This window comes from Equus asinus, chromosome 6, assembly GCF_041296235.1.
Source record: "Equus asinus isolate D_3611 breed Donkey chromosome 6, EquAss-T2T_v2, whole genome shotgun sequence".
Classification (NCBI taxonomy): domain Eukaryota; kingdom Metazoa; phylum Chordata; class Mammalia; order Perissodactyla; family Equidae; genus Equus; species Equus asinus.
Genome location: NC_091795.1, coordinates 18,651,545 through 18,678,851, shown reverse-complemented (window position 1 = coordinate 18,678,851; position 27,307 = coordinate 18,651,545). Strand labels below are relative to the sequence as shown.

Here is a 27,307-nt window from a genome sequence, read left to right as displayed (position 1 = left end):
ATGGCAGGTGAGATGAGGGTCACAGAGAAAGAGACCTTCCTAAATCCTTTGTGGCTCTTGGGCCTCATCAAAGGAGGCTGGAGCCCATCAGCCTCACTGGGCTGCACCAGGGAGCTGTGCCTTCTCCCCAAAGTCACGAGCCCAAGCCTGAGGAATTTAGCAGCAAAGGTTTGAAATAGCCAGCAGAAAAAACAAACAAAAAACTTCAAGGCCTGCAAAGAGGTTATAAAGAATTGAGACCTTGTGTGTTAGTGAATACTGACAGAGAAATTGCCAATCGACTTTGGATGGATTTGCTTGAGGGTGTCTTGTGGCTTGTCCCCACCAGAGTCTCCTCGGGAAGAAGAGGATGGGCACCCTGGGTCTCAGGCCACGAAGACCAGCAGCCCCATAGGAGGCTCACAGAGGCGCAGTGGGATGTTCTCGTTTCAAATGCCTGGTCCCTCTCCATGAGTGGTCAGAATGGACAGCTCATGGCATGGGTTTTGTTTTGTTTTGTTTTGTTTGGAAAATGTGTCCAGGAATTGACTTCTCTCCACAGGGACTGGGAAGGAAACAGAGCTGTGTAGAGGGAAAGAGTGAGGGTCCCACTGGAGAGAGGGTGCGGTGCCTGGTGCCGCTGCGGGTGCAGCCACAGAAGTGCTGGGGAGTCTGAGCTGGGGCTGCCCTGGACTGCGGGCAGATTCTAGGACTTGTATGAGTTTTGCAGCAGTAGTATCTGAATTACAAAACAAAAACAAAACCAGGCAAACTCCTGGAATGTGATACTTGTTTAAAAATACAGTTAAAAAAGAATAAAGAAATTGTGGTCCAGGAAACAAAAACCCAAAGGCAACAGGTAGTGGAAGGACACGGGGAGGGGAGTCCTCCCACCGCAGAGACGCAGGGCCGCCCCCTCTGAGAGAAGGGCAGGGATCTGCTCGAGGCGGCCCTTCCTGTCCCTTGGATTCAATGCAGATCGGCCCCAGCGCCGCCTCCACCGCCCTCCTCCGGGGCTGGCAGGGCTGAGAGCAGCCACCTCCCCTCAGACGGACAGACTGAAGCTCCAGCACCGAGTCGAGAGGACTGTGGGTGTAGAGTTCCAGACGCGGGCTCCGAAGGCTGGGGAGGAGGGGTGGTGGCCAGAGCTGGTCTCGACAGGGCCCCGGCAGACCCCCAGCCTGCAGCTGCGGGCAGGACTAGGACCTCGTCCCACAGAGAGCCCAGAGGCGGAGGTCGCGCATATCAAGGCACCCTGTGAAAGATGAAGGCGACCCAATTTAAGAACAGTTAAAGCAGTGGTGACCCGAGCGGTGCCGCGGTGGGGAGTTTTGGGAGCCTAATTATTGATGGTTCTCGTTCTTAAGGGATGGGGATCCCCTGTGAAGAGGGCAAAGCGTGCGAAACTCTTCATCAAAGCGCCTTTTTCTGCTCCCCACGGGTGCTGGCTCCAGGAGTTGGGACACAGCAGTCAGGCCCCGACCCCAGCTCTGCAAGCCGGCTGCGCGCCCTCGGGCGGTTCTGGGCGGCGCCCCAGGCAGTCTGGCGGGTCCCTTGGGGCGCGCAGGGCTGGCACGGACTGCGCGGGGCAGGCGGCGGCCCGGGGCTCCTCCCTCCTGGGTCCCAGGCGCTTCTGCTCTTAATCCGCTCTGGGCGGGGGGACCAGGTCACTGGGCTCTGAGAGCAAGTGAGCGGTCAGCGTGGAACCAGAATCTCGAGCCTCCTGTCCCGATGGCACGCCAGCATGCCGGCATGGCCCGGCCCAGCGGCGTCAGAGTCTTCATCAAATACCCAGCGCTTTTCTTCTGGGAGCTTGTGAGTGGCTGGCGCCCAAGCTTGGGAGGGAGTGGGATGGGCCTTGTGGCATGCCATCACGGGGGCTCCGCACAGACCTCTGACCAGATCCACAAGTTGCTGGTCCGGGGAGCGTCGGGATGGCAGGGCCAGGGTGAGGAATGTCTCTCCCTACCCCAGTGGTTTGGCCCCTTTTAGACCAACGACAAAGGGGGAAACAATCTCCAGGATTTAGGTGGAAAAACCACATTCGCAGGCAGCATGGGTCAGATGTTGGGAGCAGGCCAGGGTCCTTCCTTGTGTGCTGGTTCCATAGCTGTGCTCCTGACCCCATTAACCTGGGCGGAGAGGAAGCCCTTATGGGACAGGGACGTCCTTGTAGAGGTGGCCAGCTTTGTCCAGGGTTAGGATTTCATTTACAAAAATCAGCAAAAGAAGCCTGAGCATCACCAACCGAGGTTTGGGGACTGGGCTGGTGAGGGAGGAGCTGAATCTGGAGTATTCTCTTCTGGCCTTTGAAGGTTTCTGGTGAGAGAATATATTTGCGACACCTTTGATCTGGAAATAATAAAACAGGCCATCGTTTGATTCACAGTCATTTTGCCCTGTGTGTGGAGTAGGGGGAGGGGAGAGGCCGGCCCAATTGGTACCTTGCTTTGGCTGACCTTGAGCCATCCAGTGGCCTCCCTACCTGTGGCTGGTTCCTTCTTCGGCTGCAGCCACACAGGTCAGCTGTTAGCTGCTGGAAAACGCTTCCTACCCTGGGCTCCTGGTACAGTGCTCACTGTATCAGGAACTTCAGACCGCCCTCAGGCTAAACTCCCCAGGGGCCACAGGCCCTTACCTGGGAGGGGCTGCTGTGCATATTCTGTGGGTGCCCAGCGATGCAGTCACGGAGACTCCGTTCCTGCACCCCCAATGCGGAAGAGTTGGTTGGAAGTTTGTCTTCAAACCTGACTGTTTAAAAACAGGACCCCAGCTTCTTCTTGCCTGATTGGAGGTGGGAGGGTGTGACCAGGAAAGGGAGCAGGCTCTGTCATCCATGGAGGTTTTGGGGAAAGGGCTAAGGGGACCGAGGTCATCTGGTGGCCCCGTATCACTGCATTTGTGAGGGTTGAGTTGAGCTCACACCTGTGTGTATCCAGAGTGACATCAAGTCTTGGGGCCACCCAGGGTCAAGGAAGTGACATCTGGAAGAAACCCTGGACACCACTGTGCCCAGCCCCACCATTTATAGATAGGGACACCCAGGCCCAGAGTGGGGAGGGGCTTGTACCCACTGGAACATTCTTTCCCCGAGTGGCTCCTCAGGGTGCGTATATTCAGCGCTTGGCCTGTCCTTGCCTGAGGCTGGACGTCTGAAGATGAGTGCACAGCGCCCAGGACCCGGGATGAGTGATGGTGGTTCCATCAGAGGCCACTGTGTTTACAAAGGCAGATTCATGACCAAAAGTGATGGTGGCTAACCGTGAGGCGTGATGGGCAGAGGGATTTTTAAGCAACAAAAGGTCCTCCTAGTGTCTCTTCCATTCCCCTAATGAGGGGCTTCCTCTGCCTTTGCAGCTGTTTGGGGAGCACTGTGACAAGAATCGTGAGAGGGTGTTAGCTGGGCTCCATGCAGAAGACTCTGGGGCACCTCCTTCTCTTGCCTTCACAAGAGCTGGCTCAGGTGGCAGCAGGAGATGGCGGGTGTGGGGGACCTGGCTTCACAGAAGGCACAGCCCAGTGCCCACTGCCTCCTCTTGGTGTCCCAGCCCAGAGGAAGGAGTGCCCCTGGGGGAGGGACAGCCCAGCCAGGCAGGGTGCTCTGTGGGGGAGGGAACAGGAGGATCACCAAAATCCCACCAAGCGAAAGGAGAGAGCAGGGGGTGGGAAATCTCAGAGCCCTGGGTTAGTGGAAACTTTCTCCTCCAGGGCAGTTTTGTGACTTGCAACAGTAGCGGCTTCTAGAAGAAATAATTCTCCCTTGTCCAGACCTTGTCCTGCCCTCTCAGCTGTCTTAGAAGCTGTTTTCTCACCTCTACCTCAGCCCCTGCTCCCCAGATGCCGACCCCGACCCCCACTTCCCGAGAGATGCTGGATGTCTCAGCTGTTACCTCCAATCTCTTTCTTCCTCTCTAGATTGGCGGTGGGGCCCAGGGAGCAGGGAGAACAGGAAAGAGGGCAGACACCTGTCCTTTACGTTTCCTCTGCACACTTTGTGCATATGAAGCTGGATGTGCTTGGGTGTGTGAAAGAGCAGAGAACTAAAGAGCCTGAGGAGCCGCTGGCCACCCTGGGAGAGATTTCTAATTATGGACTGTTACAAGGCAACAACCAAAAGATAAATAAGCCAGTTAGAAAGTGGGGGAAGGACTTGAAAGACATTTTGCTGGAGAAGATAGACAGATGTCCAACAAGCACAAGAAAAGATACTCGACATCACTAGTCATTAGGAAAATGAAATCAAAGCCACAGTGAGGTAGCAGCTCACATGAAATCAGGATGACTATTATCAAAAACTGGAAAATAGCAAGTGCAGGCAAGGATGTGGAGCAATTGGAGCCCTCATACATTGCTGGTAGGCATGTAAAATGGCTTGGTGGTTTCTCAAAACAGTTACCGTATGACCCAGCAATTCCACGCCTGGTTTGTAACCAGAAGAATTGAAAGCAGGGACCTGAATAGGCACATGGGCATGCGTGTTCATAGCAGCTCTATTCACAGTAACCAGCAGGTCCAAACAGCCGAAATGTCCGGTCAATGGATGAAAGGACAAACTGTGATCTATTCACACAGTGGAATATTATGCAGCCCTAGAAAGGGAGGAAGCACTGAGACATCCCACACAATTGGAAACACTGTGCTGAGTATAAGAAGCCAGACACGAGGGTCACATATTGTGTGATTCCATTCATATAAAATACACAGAATAGGCAAATCCATAGACAGAGCACAAACTGGTGGTTTGCCAGGGGCTGGGAGGAGGGGAATGGGGAGCAACTGCGTAATGGGTGCGGGGTTTCCTTTTGGGGGAGAAAATGTTTGGGATTACATAGAGGTGGCGGCTGCACAGCATCGTGAATGTGTTAAATTCCATTGAACTGAGCAATTTAAAATGGTTAGCTTTATGTTATGTGAACTATTGTTTTAAAAGAACAATGATTAAAAAATATTTAAAATATTACAGAAAAAAATATTATATATAATACTTTAATAGGCATCCATGTAATTATTACTCAGCTTTGTCAAATCTTAATATTTTGCCCGATTTCCTTTTAGTATGAAGGAAATAAGCTTTTCAGGAGGCTTCTAAGCCCTGGATGTGCCGCTGTCTTACTCCCCTCCCTCCATCCTCAGGAGCCCCGGGCTGGACGTGGTGGTCCTGATGCCCAGACAGGGTCAGCCCTTCCCTGCGCCCTGACTGCCTGTGAGCTCCACAGGGCACTGTTTGCTGTGTTTTCACACTTCATGGAAATAGTGTCATCCTGTCATGTCCTTCTGCACCGAGCTTTCCATGCAACGGTGTTGAGGTTTATACACTCTTGACGTTTATACACAGTTGACGCTGTTTATCCATTCTTCTGTCGATGGGCATTTTGGTTATATCTAATCTGTGGCTTTTTGCTGCTGCAGACGGCATTGCCAAAGCACATTCTTGTATTTGCCTCTGTGGTTACATGTTGGGAATTTCTTGGGGGACACACAGAGGATTGGACTCGCTGGGTCATAGGGAACGCACGTCTTCATCTTCCCAGAGTTACCACATTGCTGTCCAAAAGGGTTATTCCAATTTACACAGCCCAGGAGCGGAGTCACTGGGAAGTGTATGAAGCTTAATTAGGCTCAGGACCCCTACTTGCTCAGGCCCCTTCCAAGATTCGGAGTCACTTTTTATTCTTTTATAAAGAAGGTCCCCAAATTGTATAAGCTTCAGGCTAACCCTGGACCTTCCCGACTCCCACCAGCAGCAGATGAAAGTCCCCGTTGTCCCTCATCCTGGCCACATCTGACATCATCAGACTTTATGATTTTCTGCTAATCCAATGGGTGTAAAATGCTTGATTAGTTTTTAAATCTGTCATCCAGTGAGTTGATTACTCACAGTTCCCATTTCCATGCCTGAGCTCCCAATAGCCTGGGAGGGGCAGATGTGAAACCCTTGGCCTCCAGGACCAACAGGGTGGGGCTCCCCCCACCCCCAAGGCAGGGACACTGCCCACAGAGCAGGGAAGGGCGATGGCTCAGGGTGGGGCCTGGCAACCTTGCCCTGCCCAGCACCCCACCCCAGAGCTCCTGCCCTCTGAAAGCTCATGGTCCTCACGGGAGGTGGAAGGCAGCCCAGCCAGGGCTGTGACACTGCCTCTCTGAGCCCCCGGAGCCCACAGGCCATGCGGCTGTTGCAGGCAGTGGGGTCCCAGTGCACCCCACACAGACCCCGGTGGAACGCCCAGGGTCTCCCCTCCCCAACAGCTGCACCCAGGGCTCTGCTTCTGGCCTGTTCCCCTGTCCCCACCCAAGGGGGACATTCCTTTTGCAACCACAGTCTCTGTTTCTTCCTCCTCCCCCTCCCTTCTAAGCCAGGGGCATCCTGACACTCAGTCCCCCATTCACAGCACAGGATGTTTACCTAGGACGCTGTTTGTCTCAGCTCTCGCCAGCCCCAAGAGGAAACCTCTCTCACAAAGCACCAGGAGGTATCCCCCTGTCCCACACTTTCAGAATTTGGGGAGGAAATGCCTGGAAAGGGGTTGTGAAGTCATTAACCTGGCTCCCTCCCCCCAGCCTGTGTGCAGTGCAGCCCCTGAAAGAATGGCTGGAATGGAGAGAACTTTTCTGTGGACAGAGCCTGCTGGATGCCACCCTCTCTCCAGGGCAGACCCCCTCGTTGCATGCGCCCCTCAGGAGCTTGGGGACTCAGAGGGGTAGGGTCACCTGGTGGGAGGCAGTGCTTGTAGGGTGCACTTTTTGGGGTGGGGTGGGGTAGGATGGGGGAACCACCTAGAGTCGGTGTGCAGTTTCCATTCTTACAGTGAACTGGACGGAGTAGTTACTAACATGAGCCTATTTCTGTGACCCAAAGGGACTGGGGACTTCCTGTTAATTGAGAGTGACCTGGGACCTGCCCTAGATTTTCACCTGTCTGGGATTCTCAGACCCCAGAACCAGGATGGGGCAGTGGGGTGGCGGGCAGGGTGACAGAGCAGCTTTCTGGTGAGTGACCCACATTCCGGCTCCACAGAGAAGGCCCCATGAGGACTCCTAGGCTGAGAGATGCAGAAGCAGAAACCTGACTTTCCTGAGCTGGAAGGAAACTGAGGCTCTAAGAGGGGCGGCAGCTGCCCAGGTGCCCCGGTCTCCAGGGTGGGACTTCTTGCAGTGACAGCAGGTCACATCCAGCTTCCTGCATTCACTCCAACACCTGAGATGAACTGCTCATAGTAGGAGGGATCATGAACAGGGGACCCCACCCACCTGTGAACCCTGGGCAAGGCCTGTCCCCTGCTCTCCTCCCAGGGAGTGAAGGGACAGCTAAGAGCCAGTGGGGAGCTCACACCCCCAGGCCTGCTTGTCACATACACACTCTGGAGGTTCTGAGTCAGTACATCCAAGGCAGACCCACGAATCTTCATTTGATAGTCACTGCCCAGCCCCCATGGATCCAGCGAGGTTTGGAGTGGGCATCGGTAGGCCAGCGCACCCCCTCGATGTAGTTATGGGGGCGAGGACAGTGGGGACAGTTCTCAGTGAGAAGCTGGGGCGGGAAGCCAGGGTCCTGAGGGTCTCCTGGGTTCAGGGCAGGCACCCTCGCTGTGCTGCCCCAGCCAAGGACACTCATACAGTCCCCAGGGAGTAGGGGCAGCCCTGCTGGCCAGTGCAGGACAGTGGGTGAGGCTGGCCTTCCCTGGCTGTGCCCACTGACCCCTGGCCCTGTGTCATCTTCCTGTGCTGTGGGCCCCTCTCTTGGCTGTTTAGAAGGGGTGAGGACACTGCCCGGGTTTTCTCCTTCCTCCTCTCTAAAGAGGGGAATTACAGGCAGTGGTCTCTCGGGGGTTTGTTCTGTGAATTAAGTGACTTTTACAGTTTTCCAGAACCAGAGGCCTGGTTTGATTAGCAGTCAGTGACTCTGAGCTGTTGTCTGGAAGCTGCTAAGTGTGATGGTGGACTCAGTTCTGTGATGGTCATGCATATGACATCACAACCAAGCTCCTTGGAGAAAGATTGCTTTTAACCTTTCCATAAGTCATTCTTGGGCTCAATGTAGATGGGGTAATGTCAGGGGTGTATGAGGCCTCCTCTCTGTCCCAGTGCATTCAGGAGAGAGTAGGAGGGTCCCAGATGCCATGTCATGGGAGAGCTCAGGCTCAGGTCTGGCCAGAATCAAAGGCTGACTATTGTGCCGAGGCGAATAATCCACAACCAATCTATAAATCAAAATTGGGGTGAGTTTATTATGAGCCAGATCTGAGAACTAGCCTGGGGCCATCCTTGCTCAAGGAAGGAAGGGCACTAAAGTATTGGGGTGTGCAGAGTGGTTATATACCATCTTGGAACAAAGAGCATACATCACATATGACAGGCATGTCCCTTTTACAACAGTCACAAGATTGCCCAGCTGGCACAGCGCAGCAATTCACACAGCAGGTGGCAGGTCTGTTGTCTTGAGCTGGGTGGTCACAGGGTGATCACAGCAATTAATCCCTAGTCTAAGGAGAGATGCTTATGCTTAAGGAAATGCCAGTGTGGGGGAAGTTACATCTTTATCTTAAGCATTTGTTCTTGTCTTTGAGACATAGTAAATGCTTAAAGCAGATATACAATACATGCTCAATGGCCACATAAGGCTCTTTTGGAAAAACAAGTTTAGGCTGAATTAGTTTTACACCAAATTTCTGCCTCATATACTCCAATATGTCCTATTGTTTGCCACTTACTTATCATTTTTCCCTTTTGATCTATAATCTTTTGATAGAAAGCATTGGTGGTCAAAATATTGTCCCTTGGCACCAGGGTGGTTGCTGCCTGCCCTGGGTCCATCATGTCCCTCAGTGCTAGGCTTCTATTTCATTTATTTGCCCTGTTGTCCACAATGGGGGGAAATAGTCAGATATAGTGATCAAGCATAGAGGTGTACATATTAACAGAGGAAGCATTTCATATGTTATATAATTTTCAATTAATTTTAGATTGTTGCACAAACATTGTACTCATGTTCCAAATCAGTCACTTTCTTACGTATGATAGTATTTTAAAATCTTAAATGGAACAATTATAAAACAGGTATACAGTTTAAGCATAAGAAAGGTTTAAATGAGGTGACATAAGTTTGGGAATACAGGCCTGGTCTGGAGTCTTGGGACAGCTGTCTACAACAGATGCATCTTTTTCTCATCCTGGTGTGGTCCTTTCCAACAGGGCTGCAAAGAGTCTTTTATTTGATGCCTCTTCTCATAAATAAGTTCCCCAGGTTATAGTCCATGATCTTAAAGGTCTGGGAGCTCTCTGTGAAAAGAATCAGCTACCAACCTTTCATTTCTTTTAAGCATCGTAATGAGACCCTGAGAACAATATAATATATCACCATTAAGCAAAGTTGGTTCATATAATTACTCATCTAATTGCGTAGGCTGTCCTATTAGTATTTCAAAAGAAGATAGCTAATGTTTACCAAAATCATGATCTAAGATTAGATCTAAGATTAAGGAGCACAAGTGGAAGAGCTTTTGGCTGTGAGAGAGTAAATGCTTCTGAAAGCTTTGCCAGTTGAGTGTCAATTGTGCCATTAGTTCTTTCCATCAATCCTGAGGATTGGGGATGGTAAATGCAGTGAAAATGCTGCATTATTGGGAAAATGTTACAAATAGATTTAATTATTTGTCTGGTGAAATGAGTTCCCTGGTCACTGTGTAACTCGGCAGGAATTACTCAAACAGGAATCATCCTTTTCAATAGTAATTTACCTAAAGCCATTGCCCTTCCGAAGAAAAAGCCTCAACTCAAAGTGAGAACATAATGATCATTACAAGATATATTTATATCCTTGAGATGGTGGCATTTGGACAAAGTCCAATTGCCATACTTCAAAGGGTCCCTTAGGAAGGAGAAAGTCACCTTGTGATTCATGAAACAGTTTCCCTCGATAATATTTCAGGCATATAGCACAACCAGGATAGCCTTTATGAACCACTGTGGGAGAAAGTTTCCAAAAGTATCATCTTCCCCCCTTTTGTTGCCACCTTTACTTCTGTTCTTCCATGGCAATTTCTTGAGCCTAAAGAAGGACATCTTTCACTGGGTTAGCAGAGCTGATGGAAAGGAGTGGGGGGCTAGCCCGGTAGCACAGTGGTTAAGTGCGCACATTCTGCTTCAGTGGCCTGGGGTTCGCCAGTTCGGATCCTGGGTGGGGACATGGCACTGCTTGTCAAGCCATGCTGTGGCAGGCATTCCACATATAAAGTAGAGGAAGATGGGCATGGATGTTAGCTCAGGGCCAGTCTTCCTCAGCAAAAAGAGGAGAATTGGCAGCAGATGTTAGCTCATGGCTAATCTTCCTCAAAAAAACAAAAAAAAAAAAAGAAAGAAAGAAAGTAGTAGGTATTCTTGAGCTGGACAGGATCTCCAGCTTGGTAAAGTCCTTGATTATTGTTTAAGTGAGACCCATCTATAAACCAATTAAATAATAGGATGCAGTCATGGTCTTTTCCTTTTGTGATGTTGAAAGCAAGGTAGCAGGGTTAAAATAGTGAATAATATCTACCTACACAATATAGACTAAGGTTTATCATCATGTACTTGACAATGCTTCCCATGCAATTTAGCATACCAAACAAGCCTAATTAACATCCCTCCCTTTATAGGAAGAGAGAACAAATTTCTTTGAGAAGTCCCAGGGGCTCTCTGAAACCTCTCAAAGAAGAAAGCCAAAAGAAAGACTCCATTTAGGATATGAATTATGGGGAGTTTGTCAAAATATCAAAAGATTTTAGAATACTTGTTTAAAGATCAAGGGGTTGCTGATCTTGTGACTGTGAAACAAGGGCTGCTGTGAAATAATGCTTAGTTATCCATTTAACCAAAGTCACGACAGAAACAGTCAAGGGCAAACAGAGAGTTAAAACAATCAAAAACCTTAACAGAGAGACCTCAGTCTTTTTGAACATAAGGAATTATTTCAACAAAACCTAGATCTTCTTTCTTTTAAGTAAACTTACTCAAAAATAAAGAAAAACCTTTTATAACGTCTTTATCAAGAGCAGATTGAGAGTTTAAGAAAAATTTCCCATTTAAGACAGAAAGCCATATTCTAATGCTCGTACCAGCTTACTTTTTATACTAAAACTCATTTACTTCATTATATTCATTTCAGTCTTAGCCACCTTGACCATGTACAAAACTCCTCAGGGTTTTACTTCCATCAACCTTCTACAATTTTCTTTTTACATTCAGAACTTGTCACATGCCTTTTTTCCCCTCCTATTACTTTGGGACAAATTTACTTTTCTTAACAAAACAAACAAAAATATTTCCATTACTTATAACTTCTTTACTGAAAATATACCTCTTTCCTTAAATACAAAGATGTTTTCCTTTTTAATTTTTAGTAGCTTTAATCACATATATTAATTAGAATTTTTAATCCTTATAGACTTTAATTTTTTTACTGAAAACTAAGAAGTAAGTAATTTTAAACTGTCTTTTACATTAGAATTCTGTGGCTTGGCAAATTTATAAATATCTTTACAATTTCTAAAAACATGTTACTTCATAGTACAATCTTTTAATAAAGTACAATACATGTTTACTCATAGACCTAAACACCTTTTAGTTTGTCTGTAATAAGGAGACAAGAGTAGATAAACTTATATTAAATAATTAATGTTCAATATTTTATCTTATTTAGAGATGACCTAGATATTCAATGAATTTGTATCAATTAAAATAACCTAGAAAAACTTCCAAGTTTCAAGTTACCAAAGAGACATTGGAAGCTATTTTAAGTCCATAGAGCATAATGCATAATTATTGTTAAAAGTTCACTCAACACTCATCTTTTCCACATCTATTTAGTTATTTGTTCTCAATAATTGTTTAGATTGCATACAAGACTTCATGAGACATTAGACAAAATTAGCCATCATTTTAAGTTATTATTTTTGTTAACCAGTTTCGTAATAGAGATAACATCAGCTTATTTGACCAGTAAATGTAGAATAAAGGCTTCATGTCTGCATCATAGCCAATGCTGATAACTCTAAGGACATTCCTATTTTAATCAAACCAACAAAGTTAAAAAAGCTTTTATTTTTTATTATTTTATTTATTATTTCATATCATGTTAACTTGAAAGACATTTGGATTAGTTGCATCTAGAAAAAAATTTTGTAAGTGCTTACTTTAAATCAATTGAATAGAGCTCTTCAGAAATTATACCATCTGGAGGCAGATATCACACATTTCTAACATACATATAAAGACACACACATAAACAAGACACAATGAAGATTCTGCAGCCTCTGTTTTAAAAATTTTCCTTAGGTTTTTGGGTAAGGGTGTTTTCATGGCAGGTGACATCTGCAAAAACTTCTTTTCCCATATTCTTTCTTTCTCTCAGTCTTTGGAATCTGGGATGGGAATAGTCCCCCTTTTGTTAAGCAATTGCAAGTCTCAACATGAAGCCAATCGGAGCTTAGAGGAGAGGCTGTACATTTGGGAAATGGTTGGGCTTTTTTAGAAGCTTGATTTACCAATTTTCTTTTAGGTTTTTGTTTGGCTATAAAGTCTGAACAATTCCTAGGGACAGTGTGGTGGGTCAGAAGTGTGCTGCTTGTGAGTGTTACTCCCTAGAGAAAGGTCATAAACACTCTCTTACATGCCTTGGTTTCTCCCTCTGGCAGCCTAAAACCACCATGGGGGCTTGGAATGTGAGTGACCAACCCTTATAAGTGCTTCCCTAGACAAACCTTTAATTAACATGAATGATAGTGGAGTTCCCTATGGGACTGATACATGTCTTGAGGGATTTGATCTTCCAAAGTCATGCTAAGGTTCTCAGTCACCTGAGAACACCCTTCGGCTTGGAGGAGCAATGTCCCTTTCCTTTGGAGCTGAACATATTCAGTCTCTCATTTCTCTATCAAGCAATTTGTTCAGAATTTATAAATAAATTCTTTCCAGTTTAAAGCCAAATTAAAACGTCAGCCTGCCCCACTCACTCCAAAGTTTTCCTAGGCTCCCCTGTGTAGGAAATTCCCCCTAGGTTTTTCATTCCCAGGTTCCTCTTACCTAGGGTATGTACCAGTACCCGCTTAAGACACTTAGTCTTAAGGTTTCAAACAGCTCTGGACCATCAACTTAAAATAAGGAGGTCTGGGTTTCAGGAGAACTCACCAGCGTCACCTGAAGAATGCAGTGATCCAGGGGGCTCAATGGGTCCCTGTTGGTACTGAATGCCGGTTCAGCATAGATTCCAGATGGTCTCTGCTGGGTTTCTCTGAAATCATGCTGACTACACCAAGAAATGTAGACACATATAATTCTTAACCAATCTATAAATCAAAATTGGTGTGAGTTTATTATGAGCCAAATCTGAGGAAGGAAGGAAGGGCACCAAAGAAGTGGGGTGCACAGAGTGGTTATATCCCGTCTCAGAACAAAGAGCATACATCACATATGACAGGGATGTCCCTTTTACAACAGTCATGAGCTTGCCCAGCTGTCAGAGTGATTCACGCAGCAGGTGGCAGATCTCCTGTATCTAGCTGGGTGGTCACAGGTGAGCACAGCAATCAGTTCCTAGCCTAGGGAGAGATGTTTATCCTTAAGGAAATGCCAACGAGGGGGAAGTTGCATCTTTATCTTAAACATTTGTTCTTATCTTTGGGACATAGCAAATGCTTAAAGCAAATATACAATGCATGCTCAACGGCCACGTCAGGCCCTTTTGGATAAACAAGATCGGGCCAAGTTAGTTTTACACCAAATGGTTTCCTCTTATACTCCAGTATATGCTATTGCTTGCCATTTGTTTCTCAATGGGCACCCACAGGCCCAGAGAGAGTGGGAGAGGGCACTGTGCAACTGGCCGAGGCCACTTCTGCAGCCTTAGGAATGGCTTGGCTTTGCTCTGGGCTCAGGCACATCCTCTGAGGGAAGGGCTGGGGTGGGGGACTGCTCCCCCCTGGGCCCTGCCTTGAGGTGGGAGGGGGCCAGCCAGTCTAGACAGTCTGCAGGCTGAATCCTAATGGACTCAGAGCTGAGCCCTGGCTCCCATCTGTGACACAAGCCCGTCTCGGCTCCCTCCTGGCCTCTCAAGTCTCAGTCCCTGGAAATAGCGTTTGAGAACAAAGGCCACAAAGGGCAGGCCCTATGAGATGGCCGAGCAGGTGTCCTCCTCAGGTGCTGATGGATGAGCACAGTGGGTGAAGATCCCCTGGTCCCTGGAGCACTGATGCCATGGAGAAGTGTGGCCGACTCCTCACAGGTTTCGGACTGTCCCGGGAGCAGGAGCAGCTCCCTGGGTTCTCTGCGTCCTGGGCCCTGACTTGCCCTCTGCATTCTGGTGGAAGGTTTGGTTCCTGGTTGGCTCCTGCTGGGCCCCAGCAGCATAATGACTTCCTAGGGGGATGGACTGGCCTTGATTCTCTGCTCCAGGCTCTCTAGCACTCCCAGCTCATTAATAGCTACTGTTCTGTCCATATTGGAGCAGAGCCACCCCTGTGGTGAGTCGCTTTGTGGCACCAAGGCCCTTGGGCCTGAGAACATATGCAGGAACCAGAAGAAAAGCCTTGTCACCTGCCTTGACACCTTGATCTGCACCGGCAGTGGAAAGAGGAAGGCCCAGGGCCACCCAGCCCCTCTCAGCTGACCTGAAATTGCACCCCAGAGTCCCTCTCCTGTTAGAAGGCTGTACGGCTGGAGGGGAGGGGGCAGGATGGGGAGAGGGAGGACCCTGAAACTCCTGGATCCACCTTTGAAGGAGGTCCTTAGAGGGTCCAGGGCACAGGCTTTGGGGGAGACACTCCAGGAAAAGAGCAAAGGAGGAAGGACAGGAGATGAAGGCCACATCCTGACCCTGGCAGTAGGGGTGGGGGTGGGGTGACAAAGGTCATGTTGATGGACCCGGGGATGAGGACCACAGGCCTGTGCCTGCCGAAGAGGGAGCGATGTCCTTCAGGGTTCAGATCTTTTGCTTGTTTTTGGTCTTAAACACACACCTTGGTGTTCTTTCCTCTGAAGGGACAGAGCCTGTTAGCCAGTGGAGGGTGGGGGAGGGGAGGCTGCCTCCCATCACCACCTCCTTTGGGTTCTCTGCTCCTCTAGACTCAGGGAGGAGGGAGCAGGACAAAGGCTACTGGGCAGTCTCCTCTCCCTCCGTGTTACTGTTCTCATGGACATTTACAAAATGGCCCTACCCACGGAAGGTTTCATGGTGAACTGCCAGTGTGTAGCCTTGGGTGACTGCCACACACAGGGCCGTCCCGACCAGGCTCCACAACCAGCCTGTCAGAGCTGGCCCTCAGCAGCTGTGGGAGTGTGAGCGGCCACTGCACCTCAGTTTCTGCATCAATGAAATGGGCTGTAATAGCACCGGCCTCCAGGATTGCTGTGAGGATTAAGTGAGTGTAACGTATGCAAAGCTCTTCAAACCACGTGGTGCCTGCAGCTTCTGCTCAATAGCCATTAGGTGCAATTATCATTAATTTACTAATAAGTCAAACACCTGCTCCGATCAACTGGCCGATCCGCGCTCAAAGGGGGCACCTGCAGGATGGGCCGTGAGGCTGATCCCCGCCACCTTTGACCTTCCATGCCCTTCCCGGGCAGGGTGCACGAGGCAGGGGGAGAGTGAGATTAGGGGGTGGGCGGGGCTGTGGAGGCACACATGACTTGTCCCTGGGGTCCCCAAGTACTGCAGAGACAGCCCCCTCTGTAGGGCTTTCCAGTGGCTCCTGTGCTCGGAGCTGCCCCTGGTCAGCCTGATGGGGGTGGCCAAAGGGACGAGGGGGCCATGGCAGTCCCGTCCTGCCTTCTGCCTTGGGGGTGGGGACTTCCTGAGCCTCTCTCTGCACCGCCCTGCCAGGCTGGTGCCAGGCGTGGTGGGGGGAAAGCTCTGAATTCTGAGAGCCAAGCAAATTGCTGCATCTGCCCGAAGGCAAAGGGACCAGTTTCCCGTGGGCCTGGAGCAAACCTTTAAAACTGATTTGTCATCAGGGTCAACGCATCACCGTCTGGGAGGGCGTTGGTTCAGGGAGGGGACATTCTCTGGCACAAAATTGTGCCCCACTTCCCCAGCCTCCATCCTGCCCTGTGGCTGCTTGGTGATAAGCCAGGGACGGTTGGACTGAGGGCCCTGGCAGGAAGGAACCACCCAGCTTTTACATCTTACGACTCTTTCCAGAACCAGCCCCACAGTCCTCGCTGCTCTCCATTTGTGATGCTCCTTTGGTGCAGGTGGCATGGTGGGGCTAAGTCCTCTGTCCCTCAGGCCCAGCTCACCGAATGCCTCCACTCAGAAGCCCACCTACAGGCACCGATTTCCTGTCCTGCAGACCCTTGCTTATGGTTGGTCTCCCACCAGGACCCCGAGTCTGCCTGTGTCCCGGCCCAGACCGTGGCCTCTGAGACATTTGTTCTCAGCATGCACTGGTGGGAAAGGGGCTAGCATTTTGTCTCTCACCTGGACAATGTTTATGAATCACAAGAGAATCCTTGACCCCAAGGGCAGACAGAGGGTGAAACTGACAGTCACCACCACTCCCCAGGGAGACGCCTGGGACCCTCAGAGAAGCGCCGGGCCGTTGATGTGGGTTTCTTCTCACTGTTGGCAGGTGCACACCTGTTTTGTTAGCTGACCACATCGCTCACCTATTTGGTGACTCCCATCAATACCTTTTGTTTTCCTTGCACAGAAGCCTCTCCCGTCTGGTCTACATGTCCACGGATTTTGTCTCTTAGAGGTGGCTTACGGACTTTTTCACAGATCCTTCTTGTTTCTGTTTATCTTGCTGGGTAAAGCCAGACGTTTGTGTGGGAAGTGCTCTGTGGTTCATGTCTTGACTTGTTATTGGAAGAGGGTCTGCTTGTGGAGACCCTGACACAGTAAGATGGAGCCCCCGAGAAAATTCCAGAGAATATGAGCAATTCCTCTGCACTGACCTCAGGTGTCCACGTCCTGCAGCAAGAACACTGGACGGTTGTGCACACAGAGCTCCTCCAGCCCCGCACGAGCAGGGGGATGCCACACGGATCTCAAGAACGTGCAGGAGGATCCCTTTCCCTTTGTGACCGAGGCTCACTGTTTGCAGGAGGACTTGCTCATATTTTTACGTCCTTTGTGTCCTTCTGTGGAGGCACACACATTTTCCTCCACTTTTGGTTTCTGGGAGATCACAGGTTTGTCTCTTTGCTGATTTTGAAGTTATCTTTAAATCCTGGGTCGCACCCGGATGAGGAAGGAGTCCCTGTGCACGGTGAGATCCTAGCCCTCCTGAGATGTCACGTGGTTACAGGGGAGGCTTTGCCTCATCACATGACAGCTGTGACAGCGAGCACTTCGAGTGCTCCCCACGTGCCAGGCACTCGGGCCCAACCCCATGAGGCAGTCCTGCTGTTATCACTGTTTTTCAGAGAGGGAACAGAGGGGTTAAGAGACTCGCCCGGGGACAACAGGCCACCCAGCTAGTAAGTGACAGAGCTGATTCCAACTTGGTAACTCTGGCTCTAAAGTCTACACCCTTCACCACCCTCGCCTGCCTCCTGTGGATTAATTCAGAGAGAAAAAGAGAGAACCGTCTCTGAGATTACACGAGAGCTCCCCCCATGACTATCTCCTGAGGAAATTTTTTTCACAAAAATCATTTGATCCGGTAGACCACGGATGTAAACTCTTAAGTCTGGAAATTTTTGGTCTAGTTTTGTACATTATCCTTGGGTCTTGGGGTTTTTTTGCCTTTTCCATTTTTTTCTTCTTCTTCTCCCCAAAGGCTCCCAGTACATACTTGTATATTCTGGGTGGTGATGGTGGATGAGACTGAGCTGATGTCAATGGGATGAAGATGGACAAGTAGAAGGGAAGAGAAGTACAGAGAGTCCCAGCTTGGGGTGAGCTTGTCCACAGGGGGAGCGGGACTGTGGCACTGAGGGGTGTTGTGACCATCATGTCTGTCCTTATGCTCCTCTTTGATTGGGGCTCACTGATTCTGTGAAGATAACTGGGGTGTATTCTGAATAATGACCAGGGAGTGTTTCTGTCATGCCCATCCTCAGCCCCCCAAGGAGCCCGGCTGCCCTGAGCCCTCTCTCCAGCCCCAGCGCCAGCACTCAGAGCACTTCCTGGACTTGGGGACTTAAGGGGTCAATTATTTTAAAAACTGGTAATGACACAATGTGGCTAATTTATTTTGGCAATAAAGACCAAAAGAATCTTCTGGACACTACCATTTCATAAAAGAAAGGATATTTTTAAATCAAACACACTAGGAAGGATATAATCCCTTCTAATAATACTACTGGCTGGTAGAAGTTCTTTCTTGGGATGATGAATTATTTAACTTCCATGTTCCTCAGTTTCCCCATCTGACAAATGGTCAGTACCTTGCTCATTGGGGTTGTAAGAGCACTAACTGAGTTAATATTTGTAAAGTGCTTAGGACAGTGGCTGGCATATAAATGTGATACAAGTACTCATTAAATAACAAAAAATAAATTGTATTTAAAAAGTGAATAAAGGCAAGGAAGCACAGGATTGGGCAAGACTGAGATTGGAGAGTCAGCCTAGAGCCTTGGGGCTGAAAGAGTCATTCTTGGTGAGGAAATGCCCCCCGCTGTTCTCTGCCTCCTTCCTGTTTTTCTGCCCCTCGTGCCCCAGTGTGACCTCTGGGTCTGGCCCTTCCTGGGCATGGGCTCTCCTGGCCCGATGCTCACCCTGCCCTCCTTCCCTCTGCAGGTCTTAGGGGGCCTCGTGTGGATCCTGATCGCCTCGTCCCTGGTGCCCCTCCCCCTGACCCAGGGCTGGGTGATGTTCGTGTCTGTGTTCTGCTCCGTGGGCACCACTGTCCTGCTCTTCTGGTACATGTGTGGCAGTGACTATGAGGAGACTTCCTGGGTTATCCTGGTGAGTCCCAGACCTGGATGTTTGAGGAGGGTTGGTAAGGACCATCTCCCCTGGGAGGCTGGCTTTTCCAGTGCTGGCTGAGGCTGCCCTGTAGACGTCTCCCACCATGTTCCAAGGCTGAGCTGGCCAGGCCTGCAGCTCCGAGCTGTGCACAGCAGCCCAGGGCTCCCTGCAGCCAGGAGGGCAGGAGAAGGGGACGGCAGAGGTTAACTGTCACCGTCTGCTCTGCTTCCTCCTGTGTGACTGCCTTTTTCCTGTGTAACCAGCAGCCCAACCCCCCTCCCATCCTGCCTGCACCTGCCAGGGGCCTGTTGGCACCTCCCATCATCCAGGAGGGCTGATTTCCATCTCCTGGGAGCAGGGTCCTGGGGGCTGGCCTTGGCTGCCTATGTGAGGCCATGCATACTGCCCAGCTCCATGTCACAGCTTCTAAAGCTGGGTCACCAGAGAGGAGCTGATGGGGGAGAAGGATAACCTGTGGTCTCTGTTCTGCATAAATTCTGGCTTAAGGCCTCTCAAGAGGGTAAAATTTACTCATGGACCCCTGCCCCTTATGTCCTCTGGAGTGGGTGGGGTCATTTGGCCTGGGCTGTCACTCAAAAGGTCTCCTTCTGTCACTTGAGAAATCACCTCCCAATTACAGCCACTCAAACCCCGGTCTAGGACTTTTTTCCTTGTAAACATATGTGGAGTCCCCTGCCTTTCCCACAAAAAAAACCCAAATGACAAGAAAACAACAATGGAAATGGTCTGGGCCTCTCTCCCCTGCACTGGTCACCGAGGCCACATCCAGACTAGGACTGTGACCATGTATGACACTTCTCAGGTCCAGAACCAATTCCTACCTATTAACTCCACAGCTGCCCCCCTCACTTGATCCCCCCTCAAGGGAGAGCAGTGTCCCTTCTCCACTGAATCCCTTCCTCTGCCCCCAAACCAGCGAGATGAAACTCAGCTGAGCAAACAACCTCCATGTGAAGGGTGTGGGGGTGTGGTGATGGTGGATGGGGTGGGGAGAGTCAAAGGAAGCAGTGGAAGACGACCAAGGATCCTGAGCCATGCCCTGTGGGGACGGGTGGGATGGACCAGCCCTGCTGAGAGCAGAGCTGCGCCAAGTCTCCATGTCTGGGCTCCTCATCTCTCCAACCGCCCTTTCTGACCCTGCAGGACATAGTCTACCACTGTTTCGCCTCCATGTTTTACCTCAGCGCCTCCATCCTGGAAGCTTTGGCCACCAACAACATGCAAGAGGGCTCCTACTTCACGTACCAACATTATCTTGAAAACATCTTTGCTACGGTGGGTCCCCCAGTCAGCCTACCCGTGTGCACAGCTCCCACTGCCCGCTGACAGAGGGTCTGAGTGGAAGGCTGCCCTGCGCTGCCCAGGCCTAGGCTGGCCCAGGGTCTGGTCCCGGGTGGGCTTTGTGGAGGGCGGGTGTGTGAGGACGGGACTGCTGATGCCCGGCACCATCCGAGCTCTCTGTGAACCATCGTATTGAGCCCTCACAGCAGCCCTGGGGTGTGGGCGCTGTGTCATCCCCATTTCACAGATGGAGAGCCAGGGCACCACGAGCAGGATAACGTGCTCCAAGGTCACCGGGAATGGGTGGGGCTGGTGTCAGGCCAGGTGCCCTGTCAGCACCCTCAGCACCAGCTTGGAGCAGTGAGTCTGGCCCCTGGGTGTCCTGGCCCCCTGAGCGGTCTTCCATGGAAGCACAGTCAGGGGCGCGAGACTGAGGCCTGGGGTGAAAATCGAGTGGCGGGGGTCTCCCCAGGCCCTGGCTCTGGGGTGGGCTGTGGGGAGGCCCTTCTGGGCCCAGTGAGTCCAGACACCCAGCTGTGGGTGTTTGCTGTGCAATCAGGCCTTGGCTCCTCGTGACGGCGTCTCCTGCCCCACAGCTCTGAGCACCTGTGGGAGGAGGAGGGGCCGGAGGTCACGTCTTCACCAGCTCCCCGTGCACGTCCCCTGTGCTCCCTGAGCCTCGGCCTGCTCCTCTGTGAAATGGGACGGCGATTCCTGTCCCTTCCCCTCGAGGACTGTGGATATTGAACAGCTTCCTGCCGAGGCCTCACAGGAGCCCTGGGGGGAGCAGGGCTTGAGCCTCATTCACCCCGTCAGCAGAACAAACGCGGGGGCCGACTGTGTGTGACTGGGGGCACGGTGTGTGCAGGTCTCTGAGCTCTAAAAGGAACGGTCTCCACTGCGGGGCCTGACCCACTGATGGGGGAGGTCATGTGAGGTCATGACCTGGATTTCCTTTTTATGGAATGGGTTGGAATGACAGGAGTAAGAGCATGTATTGTTTTGTAAAACTTTTCTCCAGAGCTGTGCATGGTGGGCTTGCACATGTGTGCTGACTCACCATATCAGATGTATTTCTAGCCAAGGGTATTGTTTAAAAAATAAGAAAAAGTTTCAGAAATAGCACTCTTCAGATTTCTAGAGGTCAACTTATGAATTATGGAAATCCTGAGGTGAAACGTAATGACAGATCACAAGATAGCAGCTCCAGCAGCCAAAGCTGTGCCATCTCCCCATTGTGGAGAGGACAGAGCAGAGGCTGAGAGAAATCCCACAGGGATGGGAGTTATTTGATTCCTTGAGGAAGGTTCCTCAAAGCCTGTCTGCTGGTCCCTGTGGGCCCATCCCCTGCCCCAGGGAAGCCACATGCTCCTCTTAAGCTCCCAGCATGCTCCCCAGATCCATCAACATGGCCACCTCATGCTCCCTGCACCCCTCAAATGTCCCACAGTGTGGTATCGCCTCCCATATTGGCTCATCTCCCAAGATGGCTGGTTTCTAAACAGTAGCACAGACAGGCAGCCCCTAGGATGCTCTTCCTTCTCTTGGGAGGCTGGTCATACACCTCCTCCATCCTTCAAATGACTCTGTTTCATCTCCCCTCATCTAGAGAGCCTTATACCTCGCCCCTTTCCAACCCCAGAAGCCTTCTCTCTGAACAGACATCAGCAAGGCCTTTGCCAACAACTTCCATAAAGTTATTGCAGACAACAGTAATGACATGTAGATGGAACATGGCTAGTGGGTCAGCACTTGGCGGAACAACCCAGATGGGGTGGATTAATGCCCTTCCCACTGGACAGACCTCTAGCTGAGAACCACTGGGCTCTACCGTGTTCCAACTTCTCTTTATGTTTTATGAAAATGCAACATAGATCCAGAGAAGTGAGCAGGATGCAAGTGCACAGCTTGATGAGTTTCCATAAAGTGAACCCCTCTGTGTAACAAGCATCCAGATTAAGAAATAGAGCATCATAAACAGCTCCCAGAGACCTCCTTCCTGTCCTGCCGCCGTCACTGTGCACCCACACCAAGGATGACCATGGGCCTGATTCCTAGCTCCCCAGCTCGATTTTGCCTGCTTTTGAACTTCATGTGAATGGAATTGCACAGTGTGTGTCTTTTCTCTCTGGCTTCTTTCTCTCCGCCTTAGGTTTGTGAGGCTCGTCCCACTGTTGGGTGGAGATGCAGACTGTTTCTTCTCGTTGCTGTAGAGTATTCCATTCATGACTATCCCAGCGTCTCTTTATCCAGTCCACAATTGATTGTGTCCCCCTTTCTGTTAGCTGAGTTGGAGAAATGTGAGCGCACCCAGGCAGAGTCAGGAGTGCCAGAACCAGGAATCACGATGTTCTCAGCAGGCAGAGGCGCTGGGCTGAAACCATCAAGGGGGATACGAGCCCGGTTCAATGTGAAGTCCCACCTTTCTGTTCAGAATATCAGCTGTGTCCGTGCACATGGGAAGGAGTCCTGGTCACTCAGGGTTCAACCCCAGGGACTTGACTGTCCACAGGTGACCCTGTGCTACCTTTCCAAGGACTTTGTTCCCAGCATCTAAACAGCCGCCTGCATCTTCCCAGCGGCTTTCTCAGGAGCCCCTCCTTTGCAGCATCTCACAATCCCACCTCCCTGTCCCTGTCCCTCAGTCCTGTGAGCCTGGCTCCTCGCCCGTGTCTGTGAGATTATGATCCTAGAATAACATTCTGATGGGTCTGAGGACATCCAGGCAGCATCGAGACCTTACCCAGAGCCAGCAAACCCTGTGCTCATGTTCTCCAACTGAGGCCGCTGGGCTCACAGCTGGTGGACCCGGCTCTTCCTGGTGTGGAGGAAGCAAGTTTCCCATGGAGAGCAGTTGATACTCGCCTGTATCATTTGAGGGGCCTCTGAGGACCCCTGTTTGCAGTTGGTGGCACCAGCATGATGATGTGATATGGAGACAGTGAATCTTGCACACCACATCCAGGGGGTCATCAGGTCACCTGGAGCTCTGTGCCGAAAGCATTCAGGACCACGTCTGGGCTCAGTGAGAAAGAATGTCTGCCTGAGTGATGGGAAACAGTGACAGTCCACACACTTTGGGTCTGTTGTCCCCAAGCTCAGCGTGAGTGTCCACCCAAGTGTGGACAGCCCGTGCCTAGTCATCTCCCCATGCGTGCCCATTAATGGTCATTTATCTTCATTTCAGGTTTTTTCGTGCCTAGCCACTCTGGTATACATGCAACATGTGTGTGCTTCTTGCGGCATATTAGACTATAGTTTAGGTGAAGATTCAGATAGTGATAACTGATCGGCCCACCTTGCAGCAAAGCTTTTCAGCATGCAGAAATGCTCTTGAAGGTGGAAAAAAGAAACCAAAAGAAGAGCAATGCTGTGTGTCTTGTGGGTGTTATGCTGACTCGCCCCTGTCCTTCCTGTCAGGGTTGGGACCTGCTGCGTTTAACCTCCAACTACTGAGCCGTCTTTCTTTCAGGGTCATCTCCTATTTGTGGAAGGGGGCGGTGGGGTGGAGTGTAGGGACTGTGATCTGAGAGACCACGAAACAAAGATCCCTGCTGAGCCCTGGACCGGAGCTTGAGAACTCTCTACTGGAATTTTCCACAGGCTCTTTTGAACCCCCATCTGGTGGCGTGTTTCTAAGTCTTCATGGAGATTCTACCTGTCATGAGGATGATACTGGTCCAACAAGTACTTACATACATCCATGGTGGAAGATGATAAACCTTTGAAATACTTTACAAAGTGCCTTTATGTTCAACACTTTTGTTGGGTGTTTTGTGCATTTTGTTTCGATTCCCCAGTATCAGGACCATCTTTCCAGCTTTCTTTCTGAGGAATCCTTGGCTTAGAATGACTGTATAGATGTGGCATCAATGGCAGTTCAGATGACAGCTGTGTGTGCTCGGCCACTGCACTCAGGGAGGCCCGCACTTGGTCTCCCACCCTCCCCAGCTACCAGGGGCCTCAGATGCCTTCACCCTCTGGACACTCACCAAGTACCAGCCTGGGGTCCCTTCTTTTTCCTACAAGACAAAGAGGTCTGTGCTCAATTAGACAGTCCTCAAGCCACAAGAAAACAAGGTATAGAAGTTTCCTCTCACTCTGTGAAGCTGGTCAGAGATGTTGTGGACAGTGGGCTGTGTGTTCTGTTCCAGTTAGTGATGTGGATAATAAACTGCTTTTAGAATTTCCTTGGGCCAGGCACTGAATCAACACCTTACATCTCTGTAGCCTCCTGTCCTCCCCGTGGCCACAGGAGATGCCACGACTGTCCTTTTACAGGTGAGGAAACAGACTCTCTCAGCTAGGGAGAACTGGAGCTGGATTTTGGGCCTGCTCCTTCTGTCCCTGGGGCCCTGTGCTTGCTGACTGCTCTGGGGTGCCCAGACCTGTCCCCATGAGGGTCTGTCCTCCAGCCGCTCAGTAAGTGACATCGACAGGAGACCTTTCACTGGCCCTGATGCCAGTGGGCCTTCAGAAGGAGATGAAGCCGGACATTTGGGACAGACCACTGGCAGGGTTTTCAGCAGGCCACATGGCCAAGTCCAGGTCCTTATTGAAAGGGGCTGGCTGGTGTGAGCTTTAAAGTCAGAACAATGCCAGTTCAGGCAACTGCCAAGTTCCACTTTGCAGCCCCACAAAGCCAAAGTCCCACCCAGTGCAGCTGATGCTTTGTAAAGATGGTGAGGAACTGGGCGTTTTAAACTCCTGGAACAAAGAGCTGAATGCCTCCATGGGCACAAGAAAGGATTCAGAAGAAGCTGATGTCTCTTTTGTGACCAGGAACCAAAGCTTGCAGGACAGAAGAAACCACAGTCCCTACAAATATGTGCTGAGGGTGTGCGTCAGGGGAGGGCCCACAGCGAGAGGCAGCTGTGGGTCACGTCCACCCAGGACGTGTTGGAGGCTGTCGTCTGTGACTGCAGTGGCTGGGGCCCCCTTGTTCATGGGGCTCTGGGGCACCTCCTGGGGGCATTCTCCTGGTGGCCTTCCCAGGGCAGGGCAGGGTGGCCTGGGAGGGGCTTCATCCACACGCAGTCCTCCTCTGGGACCAGCCCCCTGGCCCCTGTTCTGCTCACAGTCGGTCCCACTGGACCTGCCCTTCTCTGGGGAGGATGCAATTTACAGGAGCTGAGCTTCATCGACATCCTAGAACCAAACTCTAAGAAGCATCTCTGATCAGAAGCCCGGCAGCAGCCCGAATGGGGGGTTTAAGGCTCCTATGCTGACCTTACAGAGGAGCAGAGGGTTCTCACACCAGCTGGGGGTGGAGTGAGCAGGCCTGCGGGGCCCACACAAGGGCCTGCTGTTCTGGGAATCACTCGGGAGCAGTTCGGGGTCACAATGGGGCCTTTCAGGGGAGAAAGTGTTTCTAGCCCAGCCGAGTGTCCTTGCTCTTGAGGGCATGCGCCCTGGGCAGTTAAAATAACATGATTTGGAAAAACAGATTTACAGTGACTTCCCCACTCTCTGTGACTCAGAGGCCTGTGTTCTGTCCCCGTCATCCCCGGTCACGGCAGCCTCTAAGAGCAGGGGCGCTGCAGGCAGACCCGGGGCTCCCGGCTGGGACGACTTTCGTTCCTCACAGTAATGTGGGGACAGTCCCAGTGCAGGCTTTACAGATGGCCCTGAGAGGTGAGGTCCATGCAGAGCGCTCAGCTTCCAGGACTTCCTTCAGCCCACACACTGTCAGCAAGAGCCTGCAAGGAGGCCCACACCCAGGGATGGGACCCCGCAACAGCACTGGGTGCCCGGGGCTGCTGGAAGTGCTTTACTTCTTCACTTAACCCCTGTGACAGCCATGTGGGGTGGGTAGCATTCAGATGAGGAATCAGAGGCACAGAGAGGTTCAATGACTTACCCATGATCACACAGTAAGTAAGGGTGATTTGCAGGGGTCTGGTTACAGAGCACCAAAGTTACTGTCATGTGCTGGAAAAGAAAAGACCACAAATAGAAATAAGAAAATTATCAAAGAAAAGAATCACTGTGAAGGCAAATATACAGTAAAGGTAGAAGATCAATTACATATGAAGCTAATATGAAGGTCAAAAGACAAAAGTACCAAAATTATCTATTTCTGTGATAAGAGGTTAAGAGACACACACACACACACGCACACACACACACACACACACACACGAGGTTAAATATGATACCATATACATAAAATGTTGGGGTAAGGGGAGTAAAAGAGTAGGGCTTTTAGTCAGAGGTCAAACTTAAGAGATCATCAACTTAATGTAGATTGCTATTGGCATAGGTTATTATATATGAACCTCATGGTAATCATAAATCATAAACCTATAATAAATAGTCAAAAAATTAACCCAAACAGAATACTAGAGAAAGCCATCAAATCACAAGGCATGAGAGCAAAAGAAAAAGGAAATAGAGAAGAACTACTAAAACACCCAGGAAAAAAAAACTAACAAAATGGAAATAAGTATATACTTATCAATAGCTACTTTAAATTTCAATGGACTAAATGCTCCATTCAAAAGAAATAGGGTGGCTGAATGGATAAAAATAGAAGAGCCACATACATGCTACATACAAAAGACACACTTCAAACTTAAACATACTTATAAACTGAAAATGAAGAGAGAGAAAAGATACTTCATAAAATGGCATTGCTGAGAAAGCTGGGGTAGCAATACTTACATCAGACAAAACAGACTTAAAAACTATAACAAGAGACAAAGAAGGGCACTACATAATGATAAAGGGAAGAATCCAACAAGAGAATATAACCCTTATAAACATCTATGCATTCAACATAGTAGAACCTAAATTTATAAAGTAATTTTGAACAGCATAAAAGGAGAAACAGACAGTAACACAATAATAGTAGTGGACTTTAACACTCCCTTACATCAATAGATAGGTCACCTAAACAGAAGATCAATAAGCAAACATCAGCCTTAAATGAAACATTGGGTCACATGGACTTAGTTGACATATACAGAATATTCCATCTAAAAAAGCACAGAATGCACATTCTTTTCAAATGCACAAGGAACATTCTCAAGAATAGATCACAAATTAGACCACAAAACAAGTCTTAGTAAATTTAGGAAGGTTTAAATAGTACCAAGCATCTTTTCTTATGACAACAGTATGAAGCTAGAAATCAAG

At 50.0% G+C, this 27,307-nt stretch overlaps 1 protein-coding gene across 2 annotated transcripts; it reads left to right on the top strand.

Moving 5' to 3' along the window:
• The first annotated feature begins 1,521 nt into the window (after positions 1 to 1,521).
• LOC106838516 (myelin and lymphocyte protein-like) lies at positions 1,522 to 25,608 on the top strand. Of its 2 annotated transcripts, none has more exons than XM_070511742.1 (4): positions 1,522 to 1,794; positions 18,698 to 18,865; positions 20,033 to 20,164; positions 23,774 to 23,948. In XM_070511742.1, the coding sequence occupies exons 1-4, from the start codon at positions 1,711 to 1,713 to the stop codon at positions 23,807 to 23,809; spliced, it is 420 nt and encodes a 139-aa protein (XP_070367843.1). In that variant the 5' UTR covers positions 1,522 to 1,710; the 3' UTR covers positions 23,810 to 23,948. The 2 variants fall into 2 exon arrangements, with proteins under 2 accessions (XP_070367843.1, XP_070367842.1); XM_070511741.1 differs by having other exon boundaries at positions 1,562 to 1,794; positions 23,358 to 25,608.
• Positions 25,609 to 27,307: the final 1,699 nt, after the last annotated feature.

Excerpts from the sequence above, each read along its gene's own strand:
- LOC106838516 (XM_070511741.1), top strand. The coding sequence starts at position 1,711 with ATGGCACGCCAGCATGCCGGCATGGCCCGGCCCAGCGGCGTCAGAGTC. Across the intron at positions 18,866-20,032 it reads AGACTTCCTGGGTTATCCTG|GACATAGTCTACCACTGTTT; the intron begins GTGAGTCCCAGA and ends CTGACCCTGCAG. Across the intron at positions 20,165-23,357 it reads TTGAAAACATCTTTGCTACG|GTTTTTTCGTGCCTAGCCAC; the intron begins GTGGGTCCCCCA and ends TCTTCATTTCAG.